This window comes from Lepus europaeus, chromosome 16 (assembly GCF_033115175.1).
Source record: "Lepus europaeus isolate LE1 chromosome 16, mLepTim1.pri, whole genome shotgun sequence".
In the NCBI taxonomy this organism is placed as follows: Eukaryota; Metazoa; Chordata; class Mammalia; order Lagomorpha; family Leporidae; genus Lepus; species Lepus europaeus.
Genome location: NC_084842.1, coordinates 3,122,573 through 3,147,089, shown reverse-complemented (window position 1 = coordinate 3,147,089; position 24,517 = coordinate 3,122,573). Strand labels below are relative to the sequence as shown.

The following is a 24,517-nucleotide window of genomic DNA, read 5'->3' as shown; positions in this document are numbered from 1 at the left end:
CCATGCGGGTGCAGGGCCCAAGCACTGGGCCATCCTCCACTGCCTTCCTGGGCCACAGCAGAGAGCTGGACTGGAAGAGGAACAACCGGGACTAGAACCCGGTGTCCATATGGGATGCTGGCGCCGCAGGAAGAGGATTAACCTAGTGCGCTACGGCGCCGGCCCCGAGACCTTAGTAACTTAAAGAACGAAAGCACTCTAGGAGGCATTGTTCTCCAGAGGGTCAATCTGGTCAATAAAAGCAGGTGACTGGCATGCCTTGCAAATGCCATAACCGGCACTGTGAAATAACGTGCCTGTTGACTGCTGTGCAACGCACACAGTGCTTTATGGCTATATGAAACTAAGTTGACCTGTTTCTGTGAAGTCTGTATTTTCTATCTGATCATGAAGCAATATGGAATCCAGTCAGTTACCTTAGCTGAGGGCAACAGCAGGACCACAACTCCCTCCCTAACTCTTTCTCCTTTGTGCAGGGAAAAATGAAGTTCCACTACACGTGTTTTTCTCCATTTTTTGATCCTTTTAGGTTTTCTTTCTTTTTTTCAAATTTTGTGTAGCAGGGAGAGACTCCAATGTGACAGAAGTTTCCAGAAAAAAACATGCCTCTGTAATCACAAGAAACATTCTCAACTTGGACTTGATTCTCTACTTGCAGGCTGCACTGTGGGTGGTGCTTAAAATGGGCCTGAGGCAACCCAGGCACTGAGCAGATTGTGGACATTTTGCAAAAGTGACTACAAAACACCTTAATAATTTTCTATTGACTTCGTGTTGAGAATATTTTTGATATATTGACTATGATAAAATATGAGTGTGTTGTTTTTAAAACTATTTCCACATGTTTTCCACTTTTTGAAACTTGTAGCTGTCAGAAAATGTGAAATAAAACATATTGTATCTACTTCTATGGCATAGAATGGAATAGAATAGAAAATGGAATAGAACAGAACAATAGAATAGAATACAATAGAATGTAGAATAGAATGCAATAGAGAAAGAATACAAGAGAGAATTGAATGGAATGAAATGGAGAGAATAGAATAGAACAGAATAGAAAATAGGGTAGAATAGTATAGACTAGAATAGAGAATAGAACAGAGTAGAATAGTACAGAATAGAATACAATAGAAAATAGAATAGAATAGAATATAGACTAGAATAGAGAATAGAATAGAATATATGGAATAGAACAGAATAGAAAAGAGTAGAATAGAATATAGAATGGAATAGATAGAATGACAGAACAGATAGGATAGGATATAATGGAAAAACATTTAGGCAAGAACAGAATACAGGATTAAATAGAATAGAATGGAATGGAATAGAGAATAGAATATATTATAGAATAGAATAGACAATAGACTAGAATAGAATATGTTACAGAATATATTACAGTTCTATATATTGTAGAACAGAATAGAATATAGAATTTAATAGAACATATGATAGAATAGACTACAGAATAGAAAAGGGGATAGACTAGAATGGAATATATTATAGAATTGGATAGATTATAGAATATAATGTAGAATAGAACAGAGAATAGAATGGAATGGAATACAGAATAGAATATATTATAGAGTAAAATGGAATAATGGAATAATAACAGAATAGAATGGAACAGAATAAATTCTATAATACAATAGAACATATCCTAGAACAGATTATAAAATAGGATAGACTAGATTATAGAATACAGAATAGAATAGAATGGAATATATTATAGAATAAAATAAGGAATAGAACAGAGAACAGAATAGAATATATTAGAGACTACGGAATAGAACACAATAGGGAATGGAACAGAAGAGAGAAAGGAATGTATTATAAAACGGAAAAGACTAGACTACAGAACAGGTGCCCGCTCCAGCCCCTCGAGCCGCGGCGGCGCCCCCTGGCGGTCGGCAGGGGAAGCTCTCGCGCGCGGCGGCACCCCTTGGAGAGCGCAGAGGTGGCCGAGCGCACCTGCGGCCAGACAGGGCAGCTTTGGCGGTGCAGCCACCCGCAACCGTCCCCGGGGCGCCGCGGAAGGGGGAGGTCCCTGGCTCCTGCGTTGAAGGCACTTCCTTGCACCCGGGAGCCCACCCCAACTGAGGACGCTGGGGACCCCCTCTCCCAACAGATGCCCCTGCTGAGCTGCGAGCTCCTGAGGACTTACCGGGAGCAGCGCCTGGCGCACCTGGTCCTGGGTTTCCTGAGCATGGGGTACGTGTGGCAGGAAGGCGACACGCACCCTCAGAAGGTAAGGGCTGACGTGGGTGGGCCCCCAGGCCCGCGAGAAGGCGCTGCCCTGGGTGCTTCGTGTTGGGTGTGCTTGGGCGAAGGCAGAGGGCCCCTTGCCCTGAGGGGTTCCTCGCTTCCCACTAGGAAGCCAGTGTTGTTGTCAGCGGCTAATCATCCCTCCCTTTGGTCAGGGTTTGGATCTGTATTCTCGCTGTCATTCTCTTCCTAGAATGTCTGAAGAGCTGCCTGGAAAGATAGATGCTGCGGTGAAAAAAAAAAATTATAGTATTTTTGGACTCCGTGCGTGTCACTTGTTCGGGTCGCTTTTCATAAAGCCGATAGGACTGCATTCTGGCCGCTCTGCGGATGGCAGAACTTATATGCCTGGGCATTTTAAGGCAAATGAATGGAAAAGCCAAGCTCTAGGATCCAGCCCTTCTCACCCTTATTAACGGAGCGTTCACTGCTCAGAAGCACACACTGGCGTTTACAACATATATATATATATATATATATATATAATATTGTTATATATTTTATATATATATATATATATACACTGCTTTTCATGTATAACTCCAGCTTGACAGTTTGTGGAGATCTCTTCTTATCTCTGCATAACGTTTTTAGCAGTTTTGATCTGTGCCTTGGGTCCAGCCGACTTCTACCACCCACGCTGTGTACTTTTTCTAGGTGTCCCTCTCCCGTAAACCAGGGTGTGACCGGTTGGAGAGCACAGGGCATGTTTCCAGTATCGATGTTTCCTTGTACCTTCTGGTCAACGTGTGGGATTGTAGGAAAAGGAAAGTACAGCACTGGCTTGGATGTTTTCTGTGTCATTCCTGCCACCTGTTTTTTGCAAGCTGTGCGTCCGGTGTTAGGAAGTTTGAGGTCTAGCTACAGGACAGAACATCCCAGGGGGTGCCCGTGTACCCTCAGCTCTCCAAACCATGATCCAAAGCAAAGGCGAGGAAGTGTCCAGCTTCGTTATAGCTGTGTCCGTGCAGTTCTAGACTGCTCAGGGGGCTCCTCGCCTGTGGACCCTGCCCCCTTCCCCCTCCCCCCAGATATAGACTGTCTGTCACTTTTTCTACTCCCTACTCCGTGCCTGCCTTTGCAGGAGAGCTTGTCTTACGTTGAAACTTGAAACCTCTTTAAAGCTCTTGTTTTTTCAACTGAAAGTCTACGGGAAAGCAAAGACAGACACAGGGATTCCTGCGTAGGTGTTTCTCTCTCAAGGGGACATGAAAAATGGACTTGGATGATGAGTGTGAGGATGGTTGGTTGGTTGGTTGGTTGGTTTCGCATCTACACCAGTGTAGTCTTGACCATGGGTAGGGATCTCACAGCTCCAAGTGGCTTTTCTGGAGCTGTGGGCAGGTAAGGCTAGCCCCCTCTTTCTCTCTGAGGTGCTCTGGCCTCTCTGACAGGTACACACAGCTCTCAATATTTCTATATCTATCAGGGTAGACATAGGACCGAGCATTTACAACACCCATTAGGACAGCCTGGACCCCCATCACAGTACCTGAGGGCCAGTCCTGGCCCTCCTTAGATTACACCTCCATGCTAATGCACACCCTGGGAGGCAGCAAGTGCTAACTCAAGTAGCGGAGTCCCTGTCTGCTTTGGAAAAAAAAAAACAAACTGAGTTCCTAGCTCCCAGCCTTGGTCCTGACCCACTTCTGGCCACTGAGAACATCTTCTGTGGAGGTAGGGGGTTACTCACAGATTCCAAACTTTCTGCACCAAAACATAAACTTATCTTTGAATTTTATTTTCCTTGAGCTTTTGGCATCACAGAACTATGCATGGGTTTCAAGATTTTTTTCTCACCAAAATAAACTTCACTTTTCATTCCATTCTCTAGGTATTTTGGGAGCACCCTGGTATGTGTGTGTGGATAGAGAGAGAGGTAGTGGTGGACAGATTTCTTTTTTCTTCAATCTCCTCAGTCTACAGTTTATGTTTAAACATTTTGGTTATGCCTTTCTTTGCATGGTCAATCTTCAGGGTTTATTTTAGGTTTATTTTATACTCCATGTGTGTGGTTTTTCTAGCTTTGTCATTCTCATCTGCACTGCGATGGCTACTCACGAGCCATTCTGCCGAGTTGTCCACAGAAAGACACGTATGAGGTATGTGACCGTGGGACCAGTCTGGTGATTAAAGTCCCCAGGTCATGTCTTCATTGTGGCATTACTGCGATAAGACATCCATGTCCGTTTCCTCTGCTGCCTTCCTCTCACGATATACTGTCTGGATTTCTTTCTGAAAGGTGCTGCCCAGAAATCTTGCTCTTCCCTTTGTTGAGGTCTCCAGCATCTTGGGGCTCCCTCCCATCCTGGTCCACTCGGACTTGGTGCTGACAAACTGGACGAAGAAAAACCCAGAAGGGTAAGGAAGGGCGAGAAAGCTGTGAGTGTCCAGAGACTGAAACTCAGCAAAGGTCGGCCTTGGGACCCTTAACTCTCCCTGCAGGAAGAACCCAGCATGCTTTAGCTATTTTATGATTAGGGGACATTCATGTTTATTGCTCATTTATGGTTCCAGACAAGAGGTGAACTCGAATACATGTTCAAAAACCGCAAGCCCTGGAAGTTTCCAGTTGAATCCACGACTGGCCCAGGCAGGTTTTTCTTGTTTGCACCACAACCACATCTGAGGACCTCAGCCTGACCCTCACACTCCTGCATAATCAGACTCCACTCATGATTTATCACCAGCTTGTTTCTTCCTTTCGAGCCCTCCATGCAAACCAGCTCAGGGCCAGGGACATCCGTCAGCAGTCATCAATATTGTGGCCAAAATGAATGATTGTGGTAGGATGAAGACTGGGTGCTCCAGATATGTTTGAGCTGCGAATTTGGTTAATAATGCCATCTATTCCACTTAGTTTACACTGCCTTTCGTTTTGACAGTTGGGTTGGGAATAGGGCATTTGTCTACAGAAGAAATAGCATGAGTATTGGACAGACAAGAAATGGAATAGCTAGAATGTGGTAGAAGAGGCAAACTGTTGAATTTCCCTTTGAACTGCATTCTCAAAGCCAAATTAAACTGAGGCTACAAATGCAAGATGTCGTTGGTCCTATGGCTGATTGAAGCAGCTGAAGGGACTATGAGGTTGCAGGTGAGGGAGAACTCCCTCAGCATAAGGATCGCAGGCTTGCAAGAGGACATGGTGGGAGCCGACTTTGAAGGATGAAACACCTGTTAGACACTTTAGCTTTTAGGACTAATGTATGTGTGCCTTCGAAGAAGCAAGATGGGGTCATTTCGTGTTTCTGATTCCTCTGAGCCCTGGAATTTTGTGTTTTCTACAACTATTCATTGTGATCTTTGGCCAATTCTGCATGGATAACAAAGTTGGAGGCTACTTACTGAATCTGGCTTGGAATTCAGGTGGAAGAAGTTATAAATGCATGTGCATAAATGAATCTAGTTGGCTGGTGCCGAGGCTCACTAGGCTAATCCTCCGCCTGCAGCACCAGCACCCCAGATTCTAGTCTTGGTCGGGGCGCCAGATTCTGTCCCGGTTGCCCCTCTTCCAGGCCAGCTCTCTGCTGTGGCCCTGGAGTGCAGCAGAGGATGGCCCAAGTGCTTGGTCCCTGCACCCGCATGGGAGACCAGGATAAGCACCTGGCTCCTGCCTTCGGATCAGCATGGTGCGCCGGCCGCAGCAGCCATTGGAGGGTGAACCAACGGCAAAAGAAGACCTTTCTCTCTGTCTCTCTCTCTCACTGTCCACTCTGCCTGTCCAAAAATAAATAAATGAATGAATCTAGTCAAGTCTTTGAATACATTGGATTTATGATTCAAAGAGAAAAGGAGGAGAGAGGGAAGTGGAGGGGGAAACAGCTGCTCTAAACTGGCAATGTAGAAAATACAAGAAAAAAAAAGTTGAGTTTTCTTAGTGAGAGTGCAGGGCTAGTTGAATCCTAGAGATGCAGGCACAATCCTAGCTCTCCGCAGGGCTTCTTTCTGGATAATTAGCTTTGGAGTCTTTGAAATATGCCTAGTGGGAGGCTAAGAACTGGGAAGAAACAGAAGCAAAGCATTCTGAATGGAGGGAAATAACAAGACATAGAAGCCCACTGCACAGGTCAGAGAATGACCTGAACAGTGGGTCCTTTAGAATTTCCGAGAAATGACATGAACACAAGCTTTGAAAACCAGGGGGAAAAATGTTGCTAGAGGGCAGAATCTGCCCGAAGTCTAGTCAAAACAGATGAGTTTGTGGTAATATCACCCATTTAGGGGCAATGAAATAAATAATCCAGATACAGCTCACTCTGAGTCATATGGCAGGCCATGATCCAGATGTGTGTGGATATGACTGTTGCACGTGTTTGCATGTGAACGTGTGTGTCCCTGCACATGTTGGCCCCAGAAAGTATACCTGGTTCACAAACTGAATTTGTCTCTTATTTTCTTTTTCTCTTTATGGTTGTCAATAACTGAAATTTGACTAGACCCCTGGAAATCAGGTCAGTGCTCAGAAATCCTTGGTAACTTTGTTGGTTTTCAATTGTCATTGTATTGCAAGAGGATAGAATTCACTGGAAATTTAAGCTATAACTTGATAATTCAGTCAGACAGCAAGTTTTTCCTTTTTTAAATGGGTTGTTTAATTTATTTGAAAGGCAGAGTGACACACACACACACACACACACACCCGAGAGAGAGAGAGAGAGAGAGAGAGAGAGATCGTCCATATTCTAGTTCATTCCCCAAATGCCCACAGTACCAGCGCTGGTGTTCTGCTATGGTTTGTGCATAACCACATACCACGTATGGTATGTCCCTTAGCCACTAGGCACCTAAATATTTCTTTTAATTCCATTTTCCATGCACGTTTGGAGGCAGCCTCGTACATGTGTACTATAATGTCAGCTCTAGAAAAGTACATGTGAAAAAGACTGGAAGAGAACGTGTCAAAAATTTACCCGTGGTTGCTTCTGCCTTGTAGAAAGGAAGGGATTGCTTTTCTTTATTATGTTTTCCTGTCTGTCTGTCATGACAAGTAAAGTGCAGTATTGGAGAAACAGGAAACCTCACCAAATGTCTAAGGCTCTTTGACGTCTGTTGGTCTGGAAGAGATTCCTCATCTCATCACCACGGCTATGAGTGGCCACACTGCAAGCAGTGGCTACAGCTATAGCAGAATCCCTTTGAACACTTAGTTATTGGGAGGAGCTTTGGTAGCTAGAAAATGCCCCTGTGGGAATAAGGAACCAATGTTTGTATGAAAGCTGCCATCCGCTGATGAGACAAAAGACATTGCCCCCAAGAAAATGAAAAAATTGATAGCTGGGAACTCTGTGGGTCCCACACCCATAGGAAACGCTATGAGAAACTGGGCTGTGGCACCACACCAGAGCACCCCACAAAGCAGCGTGTCTCAAGTGCTTATCCATGGATCAGGTGGGCATAGCCTGCCTTAATTGGTTAGGTCAACAATATTTCTCAACTGTCACATCTCCCAGGTGGCTGACATGGTAACGTTTGCTAACTGGTCAGAAGCCATGATCTCCACACAAGAGACATAGGAAAAAAAGAAGGGACCCTTTTTGGTATGAAAACTATGTAGAAGAATTGATCAATTGATATGCACTCCCTATATAAGCTCCCAATACCCAGACCTGGAGGGACCTCTCCCTTGGGGACCCCTCTTGGCTAGCAGGAGTCTCTGCTTCTCAGTAAAATCTACTTTCACCTGCTTTGCTCACCCTGCCTTTGTCATCCCTCTGCATCATAATCCCAATCCGAACTCCTGTAACATTAATGTATGGCCTGGAGCTTGCGGGGCAGCCCTACTCTACACCTCCCCAGGGCTTCACTTTCCATGGAGAGCAAAGCGAGGCTCAAAGTCAGTATCAGCCCTCTCATCACCAAATCTCAGCTTAATAAGCTACAACCTACAAGATGGGGAGACAGACAGAAACTGAAGACATGAGGCTTGCAACATCAGCATCCCACACCTGAGTGACCCCACTTCAGATCCAGCTCCCTGCTAATGCCCTTGAAAGACAATGGGTAAAGACAATAGAAGTGCTTAAGCCCCTTCCCTTCTATATGGGAGGCCCAGATAGAGTTCCTGGCTCCTAGCTTCAGCCTGACCCAGACTGTCTATTGCAGATTTGGGGAGTGAACCAGCAAGTGGGAGATTTCTCTCTCCATATTTCCCCCCACCTTCTGTCATTCTGCCTTTCAAGTAAATAAATAAATCTTTAAAAGAAGAAGAGGAAGGTGAAACCATCACTTTCCAACTCTTGGAGTTAGAGTTTGTCGAGTTTGTAGAGTGGATCTCCATCTGGAATCTTTGAATCCATTTGTATGACAGCAGGTCATTTTAAAATGATCTGTTTTTCAACAGTCTCCACGTCTATCTCACCAACCAGAAGGAGCAGCGTTTGCTGCCTGGACCTGAGACCCACTGGCACCATGACCTTGGGCTAGCTCTGGGCCCCCGTCTCACACCTGTGAAGAGGGAATGTGGAACCTGCTGCTGTCACTCTAACTCGAGGACTCTATAGCTTTTGACAAGAGTGAAGGGCTGGACCATAGAATTGGTCCTTTGAAGAATCGGCCACAGCTCCTGCTGTGCACCGCCCAGCTGGGGACATGGTGGAGACGACCCTCGGGGCCCTGCTGGACTCTCAGAGGGCTCCAGTCAGCGGACCTGGGCTGGAGCTGATCTGCTTTTGCTCTGTGAACACTGCTGAAGGTGTAGGCCTGTCCTCAGAGCTGTCTTAGTGCCAGCAGACAATTGTTGCCTGATTCCTTCTTTCAGTCGGCTTAAGTCAGTGAGGACCCACAGGCAGGCACAGTACAGTCTCCAGACTTCTAACTTCGTGTCCATCTCCTCCCTAAGGAACCTGGACACCATCGTCTCGTTTCCCGGGGGAGAGAGCCTGCGCGGTTTTGTACTGGTGACGGTTTTGGTGGAAAAGGCAGCTGTACCCGGGATTATGGTATCTTTACTTCACAGCACTTTTTTATTCCCTTGCAAATGATAAATTCCTCTGGGCTTTGATTCCCCCCTCCCTCCCACACACAGAACCACTCCTTTTCCTACAGTAGATTTCCTGATGGAAATGGCCCTGGGCTTTTTCCTCCTTAGGGACTAACAGAAGAGACCCATGTCCTAGCCCACAGTGTAGCTCCTTTATCTCAACCCCTATAAAACTCAGAATTCACCATGTGTCCATTCAACAAACAGGCACGGATCCGGTCAGTGGGGAATTGAGGCAAACAAACCAAACATTGTCCTGGCCCCAGCAGAAGGTCATGATCCAGTGGAGGACATGGGTTCATGTGAGACAAGGAGGCAACAAATGCAATGTTTTCATGAGAAGGCAGCTGGCACCTACTCCAGACCTGAAGGGTTCAGGTTCACTATGGCTTTCTCCGGGGCAATGACAGTTCACCTAGTCACCTATATGGATGGAGTGTTCCTGCCTGGCCTGAAGATGCTGGGGTTGGATTTGTGCCTTTCCTCACCCCGTTTCCCTGGCAAGCACATGCCGAGTGCCCACTGGAGGAGGCTGAGAATCAAGTGCTGGCTTTCCAGATGTTCAGACAAGATGGAGAAGGCTCTAAGAGGAGGAAGGCTGTCTTGGCTTTGTAGAAGGCGAAGGGCCCTGGGGGCCCTGTCCAAACTGTCAGGGCTGCAGGGTAAGGCTGACCAAGTTTGAGATGCCTGAGTAGAAAGGATTGCAACATAACAGCATCCAGGAGAAGGAAGGAGAGGAATCCAACAGACAGCAGGCCCGGACAAGTACAGAAATGGCCACTTACCCAGGAGTTTGCGTGGGAGGCGCCAGTGAGCATCTGGCTGTCCATAGCCCTGGTTCAGGGCTGCACCCAGCGAGCTCTGATCGTCTGTCCCCATGGGCCGAGAGCCCTCACCTGGCTCCTGCCACTGTGAGGGCGACTCTCTCTCCCCCCACTGTGGACTTTAGGGAGGCTGGTGACTTGAGGAGGCTCTCTCATCCCCAGGCACTCGTTCAGGCAGTGAATGCCATCTCACCGCCTGACCAGGACACCCTGCTTCAAGCCCTGCAGCGACTGAAGCTCTCCATTCAGGACATGATCAGCACCTTGGGACAAATGCACGGTATGATGCCCTCAGCGCTGGGACGGGAGCCCCACAGGTTGAGCGCCCTGCTTGGAGCCACGGGTTCTGCCCTCTGGGCACAACCCAAGTGAGCGATGCAATGTTCGTCCACCAGATGGCGCTGGTGCATCGCCCGTGTTTTACTCATCAGCAAATGTTCAGTAAGACATTTTGTGGGTTTTTTGCTCTTTGTAATCTCCTGTGGTTAGCATAGTTTCTTCTCTTTGATGGCTACACATTTTTTTGTCATGTTGAGGGCTCGCCTCGAGCTTGGGGTGAGGGCAGGGGTCCACAGAGCTAGCCTGTGCAGGACTGAAATGTCTTTAAACTCTCAAATACATCTTTTAATTCTTTTCTCTGGGTTGGAACCTGCAATAGCATAACCGACCTTGACTTTGAACCTTCCCTGACACGTAGTCTGAGAGACGGGGCCAGGAAGGTGGCCCACACTTTGGGGATCGGTTACAGCTCTTTGTGGCCCCAGCATTCATCTCCTGTGTCAACTTTCTCTGCCAGAGGAATGTTTTGTCTGCTCCCCGTTGATGGCCTGGAAAAAGAGCTTGGGCCCCCGCACCCACTCAGATGAAGCTCCTGGCTCCTGGCTCCTGGCTTTGGCCTGGGGAGACACATTCAGGATTGCCAGACTCCTAGCACAGAGGTCTGCAGATCACACAAGGCAGGAGCACAAGAGAGGGGTGTGCCCGGTTGGAAGAGACTCCCCCTCCTCACACTGCCTCCCAGACCGAGGCCCAGACCTGACTCTCAGAGTCTCTTGGTAATCCCAGGCCACCCCCAGCCCTGTTCTCAGCACCTTCTGCACAAAGTCTGACTGTCCGAGACAGTACCTCCCCCATTTCGCACACAGATGTCATTAGCTTTCAAAATTTTACTGTCACGTTCAACCAGGTGGCAAAGTAGCCAGTGTGGCCGAGTGCCCTTCCCAAAGACAGCCACAACCCTGCGCCCCGGTGCCCTTCCACAATATGACCTTGACACTCTTCTCACTGGGGGTGGAGCCTGTGCCCCAGCTTGCTTGTGATGTGCTTGTAACCAGTAGATTGCAGTAGAGGGGACAGCAGGTGACTTCTGAGGTGGAGCTGGCCAGGGTGGTGCAACTGCCGCCACATTAAAAAACTCCAGATCTCCAAGGCCCTGTGCTGTGGGTGAAGAGGCAAAGCACATGGACGGGCACAGCTGCCCACACCTTGCGTGGGTGTGAATGAGCCGTCGTACGATCCCAGGCTGCAGCCTCAGGCATCTCCAGTCTTGGAGTCTTCTCGGGCGCAGTGGGCTGCATGTTAGTCCGGCTGCTGAATCCTTCCAGGCCTGGGTTAAAGATGCAGTCCTCAGCACAGTGCTGCTGGGAGGCAGTGGTGCTTTGAGGGAGTGGGTCCTACTGAGGTGTCTTTATGTCGTAGAGGAAGGTAGTCCTTTTAAAAAAAAAAAAACCGGGAGAGATTCGGAGCCAGCGCTGTGGTAAAGCCGCCACCTGCAGTGCCGGCATTTCATATGGGCACGGTTTTGAGTACCAGCTGCTCCACTTCTGATCCAGCTCTCTGCTATGGCCTGGGAAAGCAGTGGAAGATGGCCCAAGTCCTTGGGCCCCTGCACCCATGTGGGAGACCTGGAGGAAGCTCCTGGCTCCTGGCTTTGGATTGGCACAGCTCCAGCCATCACGGCCATTTGGGGAGTGAACCAGTGGACGGAAGACCTCTCTCTCTCTCTCTCTATCTCTGTGTGTGTGTGTGTGTGTAACTATGACTTTCAAATATATATTTTTAAAAAAAAAATTCATTCATTTACTTAGAAAGTCAGAGTTGCAGAGGTTGGAGGGTGAAACAGAGCGGTCTTCCATCTGCTGGTTCACTCCCCAGATGGCCATAACAGCCAGTATTAGGCCAGGCTGAAGCCAGGAGCTGGGAGCCTCTTCCAGGTCTCCCATGTGGGTAGAGGCGCCCAGGTACTTGGGCCATCCCCCACTGCTTTCCCAGGCCGTCAGCAGGGAGCTGGATCAGAAGTGGAGCAGCCAGGGCATGAACCAGTGCCCACATGGAATGCCTGCATTGGCAGGTGGTAGCCTTACCTGCTATACCACAATGGAGCCCTAAGGAAAGCAGTTCTTGCAAGAGAAGAGTGTGGGCCCAGTGTTTGAGGGGAGGAGGTTAGGCCACTGCCTGCAATGCCTGCATCCCATGTGGGTGCCAGTTCAAGTCCTGGCTGTGCCACTTCCTATCCAGCTCTCTGCTATGGCCTGGAAGGGCAACAGGGGATGACCCAAACACTTGGGCCCCTGCACTCATATGGGAGACCTGGGTGAAGCTCCTGGCTTTGTCTTGGCTCAGCCCCAACCATTGGGGCGCTCTGTTCCTTTCAGAGCACAGTTTCACCATATCTGTACCTTCTTTGTTTATGAATATCCCCTCACCAGGCACATAGGAGAGGAGAAAACACCCTGATGGTGAGCCATGACTGGTGTGTTGGTCCTCTGTACTGAGATCTAAGTCCCTAGGCCTGCGTCCAGCTTTTCACGGCACTGCACATTAGTCACCAGTGACTGTAAATAACTCCAGAGCCTTCTGTTCTCATAAGCTGATCCTCCTATAGCAGAGCAGAAGCCTTAACAGCACTGAAAACATCAGCCAAATCCGTCTCCGCATGCCGCCACTTGCGGCGTGTCTACACTGTGTGTCTGCACTGCGTGTCTGCAAGCCCTACATCCAGAGCGCTTCTGACTCGATGGTTTACACAGCCCTGGACTGGGCTGGAGCTTTGCGACTGTCAGAAACCTGTTGTCAGATTTGCAAGCATTTGGGTTAGCCGCAGACCTGTTTGGGGTATGTTTATTTTAACTCCTGTCTTCAGAAAAGCACACACATATCTTACTTCCCAGAACACCTTGGAAGGATTTGTCTTTATTTCCTTCTGAATCAACAGAAGTTCCAGCTTCTGCTTGAGCCATTGACAACTCTATGAAATTTTCTTTTTGTAATAGAGAGGAGTCAGACCATCTCGTTCTCACAAGTCAGGGTGTGTGTTTAACTCAGGTTTTCTAAAGAGCTAGTTGGGGCTACACTGTAGCCTGAACTTCTGCTACCATTCTCTTCTGATTGCTTCATTCATTGTGTTGGGGGAATTTTCCATTTTGTCTAAACCCCACTGAAAAAGAATGGACACTGGAATTCTTCTCTATGAAATTCCATATGGTAATAAAATCATAGTTACATTTCTAATGTTTGTGTTTGCCCATGGACTAACTACACTCACTGATCCAAATACTTAATGCCTAAGCCAGTAGACTCTTCATCATGTAACCATACATCCAATTTTATTGTGTCTGTGCATTGAATCTTGAAATATATATATATATATATATATATATCTAGAGAGTGAGAGAGCATCAACTTTCAAAACATGAAAGAATTTTATAAGTCTTTAAAGAAGAGTTCTTAGTGATATGGGGAAGAATTTAAATTGTGTATCATATTGGAACATGACCTGGAAATCTACAGTGTCTACTTTGTTTGAATATGGTCAAGGTTTGCTCGTTTACCTGTTCACAATCTTCGTGGGGCTCCACCCTTTTTAGATAACTTGCTTTTTCCTGAAGTATCTCCTTCAGGATTTTTTATAAGCAGTGCCTGCTGGCAGTAAACTCTTCCATCTGAAGAAAAAAAAAATGCTTTCTTTAACATTCTTTGTAGAAAAAATTTTTGAGAAACAAAATGAGACAAAAAGAGCCCCCATCCACTGGTTTGCTCCCCAAGTAGCCACAGCAGTTGTCACTGGGCCGGGCTAAAGCCAGCAGCCAGGAACTCAAGCCAGCCTCCTGCATGAGTGGCGAGGTACCAATTACTTGAGCCATCACAGCTCCCAGCATCTACCAATCACAGGAAACTGGAGTCAGGCGTTGGAGTGGTGTATTGAGCGCAGTCACTGTAATAGGGGGCACAGGCACCTTAGCCATCAGGTGGACACCCGCACATAGAAATTGCCTCCCTTGAATCCAGTGGCTGAAGGGCATTTTTCCTGGCAAGTGTGTTCTTTTCCCTGTTGCCTGTTTCAGGGCAGTGTCTTCTGGTTTCCGTGTCACTGTTGAGATGGGAGTTGTCCGTCCATCCTTCTTCCCTGGGCGCCTGTGAGGGTTTCTCTGTATCTGTCCACCACTTAGGTGTCCTTGGCCTCCCTTACCTGATGCTGTCAAGAACTCTGGGACTCCCTCAGCCATTAAGCCTTCGGCAATTGTAAGTGCCTCATTCTGCTGTCTCCCACTGGCACTTAAGAGAGAAGGCTGGGCGTGGCTGCCCTGGCCCCTTCCCTTAGTCTTGGCTCTGCTTTCCATCTTCTCGTCTCTCTGTACTGCAATCTGGACTTTTTTTTTTTTCTGATCTACTTCATTAAGTTTCTCTTCAGTTGTTTCCAATCTGCTGCTCAATGGATACGCTGACTGGGTCACTTTCTTTTATTTTTTAAAAAATATTTTATTTATTTATTTAAGAGGTAGAGTTACAGACAGTGAGAGAGAGGTCTTCCTTCCGTTGATTCACTCCCCAAATGGCTGCAACGGCTGGAGCTGTGCCAATCCGAAGCCAGGAGCCAGGTGCTTCTGCCCCGTCTTCCACATGGGTGCAGGGGCCCAAGCACTTGGGCTATCCTCCACTGCTATCCTGGGCCATAGCAGAGAGCTGGATCAGAAGAGGAGCAGCCAGGACTAGAACCAGCGCCCACATGGGATACCAGCGCCGCAGGCAGAGGATTAACCCACTGCGCCACAGCGCTGGCCCCAGGGTTACTTTATTTCTTATTGCTTAAAGTTGTATTTTACTATTTTCTACTCTAATCAATCATTTTTAGTTTTCTGTTCCCTGCATATATTTTCAATGCAGTTCTTTTATAATCTGTGCTTGATAATTCTGATATTTGGAAGGTGTTTCTATTTCCTTCTTGTTCCTTTTTTATGTTAATTCTCATTTTTGTCATTTTCTTGTGTGTTTGGTTGTATTTTCACTACATAATGCTGATTATTTATAAAAACATAACTTGATTTTTTAAGTTTTTATTTAATGAATGCATTTTTCATAGATACAGCTTTAGGAATACAGTGGTTCTTTCTCCCATACCCACCTTCCCCCCCAACTCCCAACCCACCTACCTCTCCCTCTCCCTCTCCCATCTCCTTCTTCATTATATTCATTATATCACTATTATATTATATATATTATTATATTATATATATGTTATATATTATATATTATTTTATTATTCATTATATTATAATTCTAGGAGCCTGCAATTCTATCTGGGTCTCCTATGTGGGTGGAAGGGGCCCAAGAATTTCAACCATCTTCTACTGCTTTACTAAGTGCGTTAGCAACGAGCCGGGTGGAGAGTCAAGCAGTCGGGACTTGAACCAGAGCTCATTTGGGATGCTGATGTTGCAGGTGGCAGCTTTACCCACTGAGTCACAATGCCAGCCACTGAAAGTACTTTTTAAAGTGCGAATTGGGCACCATCATTAATATTTTGTTTTTAACTTTGAAAGGGAGAGATCTCCCATCTGCTGGTTCACTCCTCAAATACCTGCAACAACCAGGTCTGGCCCAGACCAAAGCCAGGGACCAGAAATTCAATCAAGCTTTCCAATATGGATGACCCGATCATTTGAGACACCATTTTCTGCCACCCAGTGTGTGCGTTAGCAGGAAGATAAATTGTAGAACAGAGCCAGGACACAAACACAAGCACTCTGATATGAGAGATGGGCCTCCTCGACTCCCATGCCTGCTAATACTTTTAAAACTTCAATGTCTAGTCTACCACAGACCACATAGGCTATCGAATATTCAAACTGTGGCCTGTGGACAGGGTGGCTGGGATAGTAATTTTTTAATTGGATTCAGTTTCAATTCATTGAAATTCAAAGCCTGAATCAGTGTAACAAGGGTTTCTTTTAGACCCATTTTTATTATTAGAAAGACTATATTTTGAAGCTGACATTGTGGCATAGGAGGTTGGTACCACCTACAGTGCCAGCATCCCATATGGGTGCCGGATCACATCCCAGCTGCTCCACTTCTGATCCAGCTCCCTACTAATGTGCCAGGGAGAACAGTGGAGGATGGCCCAAGTCCTTGGGCCCCTGCACCCACATGAAAGACCTGGAAGAAGCACTTGGCTCCTGGTTTCAACCTGACCCAGTTCTGGAAGATCTCTCTCTGTAATTTCCGTCTCTGTAATTCTGAATTTCAAATAAGTAAAATAAAAATATTTTTAAAAAAGACTATATTTCACTTAATTGTTGAAAGTTTGCCGTCCAAATTAAATGTACCATAAGTGTAAAATAAAAAGATGCAAATGTATACACTGGATTTCAAGGACTTACTACCAAAAAAAATGAATAAATTTTATACTTGTTGGTTAGTAAAATGATAATACTTTAGATATTTAGAGCTACATAAAGCATAGTACTAAATTTAATTTTGCCAATTTTTAGGTTTTTTTCCTTTTAACGTATTACTACTAGAAAATGGAAGGCTACATTTGTGAGTTACATTATGGGTCTATGGAAAAACGCTGGAGTCTCCACTATTGTAAGCACAAGGTCAAAATTCGTAGCCTGTTCTGCAAGACCCAGAATGATCTCAGCCTATACTTTAAATTTGGATTTTGCTTTATTTGACATCATGTGTTTGCCTGGACTCTTTCTTCCTGAAAAGGAACTTATTTCCTGTTTGTTTTTAATGATTTCCTTTTATGTATTTGAAAGGCAGAGTTACAGAGAGAGAGAGGGAGAGGGAGAGACAGAGATCTTCCATCCACTGGTTCACTCCCTAAATGGCTGCAACAGCCAGGGCTGGGCCGGATCAAAGCCAGGAGCCCGGAGCTTCCTGTGGGTCTCCCACGTGGGTGCAGGGGCACAAGCACTTGAGCCATCCTCCACTTCCTTCCCAGGCACATTAGCAGGGAGCTGGACCAGAAGTGGAGCAGCCGGGACTTGAACCAGTGCCCACATGGGATGCCAGGATCGCAGGTCCTGGCTTAACCTGCTCTACCACAAACCTCAGGACCTTTTTCTTCCATTCCAAAGTTTATGTATCTGCTTTTCCTTCTGTTTCAAACATTCTGCCCTACTCATCTTTTGCCTAATTAACTCCTATTTATACTTCAGAGCTCATTCCAAACGTGACTTCTTCAGGCAGAGCAGTGATCTCATCCAGGGACTTAGGCTGTGCTGCCAACCCTGGGCAGTGCTAGGGACAGACGAGAAGAGCAAGGGACATCGAGAAGGAAGACCAGATTGGCCAGGGGTCGCGAGGCTCAAGAGGCCGAGGGAGATGTCCAGAGTTTATGCCTGATCTCATAGCAAGTTGAAGGACCACCGCACCGCATCAACAAAGACGTGCCATTTCGTATGCGGCGTCGAATGCTGCTGGGCTGAGCGGTTGGTTTTCAGAGCAGACAGAAAACGCAGAGGTAGAGGTTGGGTTTGCTTTGTGTTCTGTCCCCTTGTGCAATAATCTTCTCGGGTACCAGGAGCAGTTGATATTGCCACAACAGTCAAGCTGTGGGGGATTCGTGAATTAATGAAGCAAAAATGAACAAGTGAGTTAAAACCCTGGTGGTTATGTTAATGTCAGTTAGTGTGCAGATTATATCTCAAAATGTATGAATAGTTTTAGAAATTAAAAATTGTTTTTCTTCTACATGAGATTAAGAAGAATCAAAGGTAAGCTCTGGAAGTCTTGACCAATAGCCACTCAGTGAGAATGTTCCACATAGAATCCTCTAGAAAAGATGCCAATAGCAGTGGAATGCCTCTGGTGAGGGGAACTCGTGGTTGGGGGCAGGCTTGAGAGGAAAAGCAAACTATTCATTCTAAACCTTGTTTTGCTCTTTAAATTTTGTACCAAATGTACGTATTACCTAGCTTTGGTAAATAATTTCTTTAAAATACAAAAGAGAAATTTAAAAAACTGTTTGGTGTGTCATCCAGTGGAAATATGGGGTTTTGAAAAGTGAGGCTGACAGGGGTGGGTATTTGTCCCAACAGTTAAGACACCCAAGTCTCACACTGAAATGCCTGCATTCAGTTCCTGGGCACCAGTTCCTGATTCTAGCTTTCTTTCCTTGCAGATGCTGGGGGGGGGGGGGGGGGGGGGGGGGGGGGGGGGCAGCAGGTGATGATGGATTGTGTAGTTGGTTTCCTGCCTGGATTGATTCCTCAGCTCCTTGCTTTGCTTTGGTCATTGTGGGATTCAGGAAGTGAACCAGCAGATGGGAGCTTGTTCTGTCCAATCTCTGTTTCTCTGTCTTTCTGTCTGTGTGTCCAGCTCTCTCCCCCTTTCCCTTTGCCTCTCAAAGAAATAAATTTTTTTTACAGAAAGTAAGAATTATACAAATAAAGTATAGTTGAGTGTCCCAGCCAGGGAATATAGAGTTCAAACCATGGAAGTCATGGAAGTGAAGTAGGTATCTGCCATGCTTTGCCTTCTATGAAATTAGCAAAAGCAAAATATTGTCCATGCTACCTTCCTGAGAAGGATCATAGTAAGTGTTAATAGTGAGAGGTCAGCATTGTGGTACAGCCAGTTAGCCTCTGCGTGTTATGCCAGCATTCCATATGAGCACCCATTCGAGTTCCAGCTACTCGACTTCTGTTGCAGCTCCCTTCCAACGCATCTGGGAAAGCAGTGGATGATGACCCAATCGATCGGGCCCCTGCTACCCATGTGAAGACCCAGGTGGAGTTCCAGGCTCTTGGCTTCAGTCTCAACCAGCCCTGGCTTTTGTGAACATTTAGGGATGGGGTATTTCTATCTATATCTCTTTCACTCTGCTTTTCAAATAAATAAAATAAATCTTTTTTTAAAAGAAATAATGCATTGTGGAACTACTGAGTCCTTTTGAGTTTGTGGCTTTGCATTGACCCAAAGCTGGATTTTCAAATTCTTTCTACTGTAAAACCTGTATTTTTACTTCTATAAAGTTTAAAAAGCAAGTTTCCTTAGGTTTTCCAAGCAAAATAACAGCACATACAACACAAAATTTTTATAAGTGTAAGTTAATCAAAAGCAGGCATTATAGTTTTCATTAAATGAGCAGCACTTTGACTTTGAATTTCCCTGATCTCTGGCGAGTTAACTGTCCCCTCCTTGTGTGCGTGTGTTTGTTGTTTGCGTCCATTTTCTGGAAGATGCATGTTTTTCCTCTTTTTGTCTTGGACTTTTATCTTTCACTTATTAATCATTAAAGTTTTTTGTAATCTGCTGTCTTATTATTAACTATATGTGTCTAAAGTATTGTGGTTTGTCTCATGCTTCTCTAAAAATTGATTCATTTATTTATTTGAAAGCCAAAGTGACAGAGAAGGAGAGACAGAGAAGAGAGATCTTCCATCTGCTGGTTCACTCCCCAAATGCCTGCAACAGCCAGGGCTGGGCCAGGTCAAAGCCAGGGGCCAGAAACCTCATCCTGGTCTCCTGTGCTGGGGGCATCATCTGCTGACTCCCAGGAAGCTGGGTTGGAAGCAGAGGTGGAACTCAATCTCAGACAACTAAATCCAGATCATCCAGGCCACAGCTTAACTTGCCTTTGGAAAGTAGAAACTCTCCATGTATATAGACCAAGTAAGAATTATTTGAAAAAATGTTTGCTTCAGTAGGTCTTTTGCAAAAACTTTTTCTATAATCTCAGGTCATAAATAGATTTTCCTAAATTTTCTTCTAAAATTCCTGTTTTGTCTGTTACATGTAAGTCTTTAGTATACATGTAATTATTATCTACATAGAAAGATACAGAAAATAAATTCTACTTCCCTCTTATGTATGTGCATTAATCTGCAATACTGGCACAACCTTTTTAAAGATTTATTTATTTGCTTGAAAGGTAAAAATACATAGAATCAGATGGAAAGAGAGAGAGAGAAATCTTCCACCTGCTGGTTCATTCCCCAAATGGCAGCAAAGGCCGGGGCTGGGCCAGGCCAGAGTCAGGAGCCAGGAGCCTTCTCCAGGCCTCCCACGTGGGTGCAAGGGCCCAAGCACTCGGGTCATCCTCTGCTGCTTTCCCAGGTGCATTGGCAGGGAGCTGGATTGGAAGCGGAGCAGCTGGGATTCAAGTCGGTGCCCATATGGGATGTCAGTGCTGCAGAGAGCTGGTTAACCTGCTGTGCCACAGCACCGGCCCCAATACTGGCACAATCTTACAGTAGGTTTTATGAAATGACAGGTCTGTCTCTATGTTCCCTATTCTGTTTCATGATTTTTCTTTCCCTACACCAACCCCATCTGCCTTTAAAAAAAAAATAGCTTCATCATATTCTTCATTTTCAAGTAGAAAAATCCCACCCTCGCCTTGTTTCCCTTCTCCCAGGAGCATCTGTGCTATTTTTGACCTTTTGTCCTTCATCTAGACTGTTAGAATCTGCTTGTCAAATTCCATTCTAAGATAATCATGGTTGGGAATTTTACTCAGACTGCACTGAGTGTGTGAATAGTACGGAGGAATCGCAGGAGTTTGGTATTGTATCCAGTCTTCCTGTCTTAGGACCAGGGACAGTGACGAGACAAGGAACATCATCAGCTATTAACTAAGGCTCCTGAGTGAACCAGCCCAAGTCATTTCTTCCCATTGCTGCCTATTCCTCATTGGCTGCGTGGTCTGAAGTACACCCAAACAGAGAGAACACTTCTTCAATACATTTATGGTCTTAGAGGTTGGTCCTGTGTTTTCTTGTTCTTGCAAATTGTGTAAAGGTGCACCTTTTCGTTTATTCATTTTATTCCTTAATTTCTTTCAAGGTTTGGGTCATTTCTATTCTTCTGTTTTACTCATAGTTACCAGACACTTCTGTTTCTAGTGAATGCAGCTTTTCCCCTCTTAACTGCCCCCTCACTATTCATTTCTGGTCTGTAGAATGAAATTGGTATTTGGGTGTTAACCTTGAATACATCCCCTTGGTAAACTCTGTAATTCATTCTAAAGTAATTATGTGTCGATGCTCTAAGTTTTCTGTGTAGACATTGTGTTTGCTTATTTATAATACTGAAAATTTTTGTCTATTTTTATTATTTTTTGTTCTTCTGAATATGAATATTGAGTGGAAATGCTGATCCTTATTTGGTTTCACACTTTAAAAGAATTTTTTTAAAGATTTATGTATTTATTTGAAAGTCAGGGTTACACAGAGAGTCCATTTATATAGACCAAGTAAGAATTATTTGAAAAAATGTATGGAGAGGCAGAGAGAGAGAGAGAGAGAGATTCACTCCCCAATAGGCCAAAACGACCAGAGCTGCACCGATCCGAAGCCAGGAGCCAGGAGCCAGGAGCTTCTTCCAGGGCTCCCATGCAGATGCAGGGGCCCAAGGACTTGGGCCATCTTCTACTGCTTTCCCAGGCCATAGCAGAGAGCTGGATGGGAAGTGGAGAAGCTGGGTTTCGACCCGGTGCCCATATGGGATGCCGGCGCTTCAGGCCAGGGCATTAACCCGCTGCGCCACAGCACCAGCCCAAAAGAATTGTTTTTAACATCTTATACTAAAGAAAAGACCTACTTAGAACTTTCCATGGATTCCTGCCATCCATTTAAAGATGTTTCCTTCTATTCTTAGTAAACAAATGGGGTTTTTTCATCAATAATTTTTTTTGCATTTGTTGATGCTATTTTATTTGAAGAAATATTGTTCATGTATTGAAATGATCATTTGACTCCTCCTCATTTAATAAGGCAAATTGGGTAGGAGTGGAAGATGCTGCCAGTGGTTATGGCTTCAGCAGAAGGTTGTGGGTGATACTCAGCAGTTTTGGTGGGGACACAGCACCAATGGGAGAGCCTCAGAAGCAGCCCATGGTGTTGTCCAGCCTCAGAAAAGTCCAGTGGGCGTTGTCACGGCTGAGTGGGGACAGCGAGACAGCCGGGGGCATGTGAAAGTCTCAGGGGCTGAAGGGAGACGGGAGTCCCCAAGGGACTTCAGGGAACACAGAGCAGGATGAGGAGGAGGAGGATCAGGGACTAGGCAGGAAAGGGGAATTGGTGAGATGGAGCTGTTGTCACTGAGACCTCATTCAAAGCTGTGTCTTATTCTCAGACACAAAGAGGCAGAGCCGAGAAGCTGGGTAAGATCAACACAGGACAAGTCACAGAATTCAGAAGGGTAAACAACCTTCAAAAGTTGATTTAAAAAAAAAAAATTAGAACAGCCCTGCTCTTGACTGTCAAGAACAATATTTTTTTTTCTTGTTTGTTTGGTTTTGTTCTTTTTTTTTTTTCATGCTATTTGGTGAACTCTCTACTTAGTGTAGGGTTAATCTTATGGGTATAAAATTAACTGAAAACTGACCTTTGCAAAAAATAAGAATAGGAAAGGGAGAGGGAGGAGGAAGATGGGTGGGAGGGAGGTAGACAGGGGAGGACTCTCCATGTTCCCAAATTGGTATATATTAAATGCATGGAGTTTGTATTCCTTAAGTAAAATTTTAAGAAAAAATAGTACAAGTATGAGGACATGCGTCCTTACATAAAAGCTAATAAATTAGTAGACACAGTTATCCCCAAGCGCTGGCATAGATTCGAAAGTAGCTTCATGTAACACTGACCTCAGGTAGCCATGCAGTTAAAGGGACCTGGGTCTTGTCTGGAATGGCAGGCCCTGGGCGAGGGACACTGCACCCTCTATCCTCTGCTCGCCAAGCAGACTTCACTAAGGCATGGATGAATTTCATGTCACTGTTGTGAAAGCCTCGGGGCAGGTAATTTTCTCTGCTTCAATTCTCTACATTTCCCACAGTCCCTCCAGTATCATGTCTGGTAAAAACATTACATTTTTAGAGATGACCTTGATTTCTTTTTTCGTTGCTGTTGTCATTGCTTAGTACAGAAAAGGGAAGAACCAGAAATAGAAAAGACCAGCACATGGAATAGTTTAAAAGTGCTGGACACGGTAGTGCAAGGGACCTCAAAAAGGAACATTCCTTCTCCTTTTGCTCCCTTTCTTTCCAGTCCTGTGTGCACATCAGATAGAGGCAGCAGCCCCAGGAGAGCTGCAGGGCCAACACACATGGAGCCAATTGCCTTTTTTGCCTGTAGTAAAGTTCACGTTTTGATTGCTTTTCCAGATTATGTAGATCCAGATGTATTTTATGCAGTCATCCGGATCTTTCTCTCTGGGTGAGTATAGTTCAATCGTTTTCCTAGGTGAAGCCTCTGTAGCATTTTCCTAATTGAAGATGGGAGATAGCAGAAACTTCCTAGGATAAGAGGCAAAGTAATTGCTTCTCCAAGAAAATGAGTGGGGGACCACCTGTGTGACCAGTGCCACTGAGGGCCGAGAACTTGAGTTCAGAGAGAGAGCCTCATTACACCATCACAGGAGGCCCATTTGCATTCGCTTTTCTTGGAATCCTGCCCTTGGACAGGAAGTAAAAAGCCTCATGTGCCACCCATAGGACTCTGCCCTGCACGTCCATTCTCTGTGGCCCCCCTCCCCGTTACCCAGGCAGGTGGAAGGAGAGATGGCAGCTCAGAGCTCTCCCCTCAGTTCCTGGGAGAGCCCCCTGCTGCGGTTGGAATGCATGGGTCCTTCCACAATTTCTGTGTTGAAACCTAGTCACCAGGGGAGGATATCAGAAAGTGGGACCTGCACTCTGTGGATGGGGTTTCTACCACATAGAGGGGCTGGAGGCGACAAGGCAGGCCTTCTTTCCCCTTTTGTCTATCTGTCCTTACACCGTGTGAGAACTCAGCATTCAAGGTGCCCTCTTGGAGACAAAAATTGGGCCCGCAGCAGCCACAGAACTTGCCAACGCCTTGAATCTTGGACTTTCCAACTTCTAAAACTGTGAGAAATACATTTCCGGTACTTACACATGGCTCCCAGTTTCAGATTTTTTTTAAAAAAGATTGTATTTATTTATTTGAGAGGTAGAGTTACAGACAGAGAGAAAGACAGAAAAGGTCTTCCATTGGCTGGTTCACTCTTCAAATGGCTGCAACAGCTGGAGCTGGGCAGATCTGAAGCCAGGAGCCAGGAGCTTCTTCCGGTCTCCCACGCAGGGACCCAAGGTCATGGGCCATCTTCTACTGCTTCCCCAGACCATAGCAGAGAGCTGGATCGGAAGTGGAGCAGCCGGGACTAGAACCAGCATGTCTATGGGATGCTGGCACCACAGGTG

The 24,517-nt window shown here is 45.8% G+C and overlaps 1 protein-coding gene across 3 annotated transcripts in view; it reads left to right on the top strand.

The window, feature by feature from the left end:
* IDO2 (indoleamine 2,3-dioxygenase 2) overlaps nt 1–24,517 on the top strand; it is a 65,120-nt gene that overhangs the window by 21,803 nt on the left and 18,800 nt on the right. For 2 of the 3 annotated variants that reach the window (XM_062212972.1, XM_062212970.1), the window contains 6 exons: nt 2,126–2,245; nt 4,505–4,623; nt 6,702–6,716; nt 9,104–9,203; nt 10,231–10,348; nt 23,462–23,513. In XM_062212972.1, the coding sequence (XP_062068956.1) occupies nt 2,126–2,245; nt 4,505–4,623; nt 6,702–6,716; nt 9,104–9,203; nt 10,231–10,348; nt 23,462–23,513 (524 nt within the window). The remainder of the gene's footprint in view (nt 1–2,125; nt 2,246–4,504; nt 4,624–6,701; nt 6,717–9,103; nt 9,204–10,230; nt 10,349–23,461; nt 23,514–24,517) is intronic. The other variant, XM_062212971.1, reaches the window with a different exon arrangement.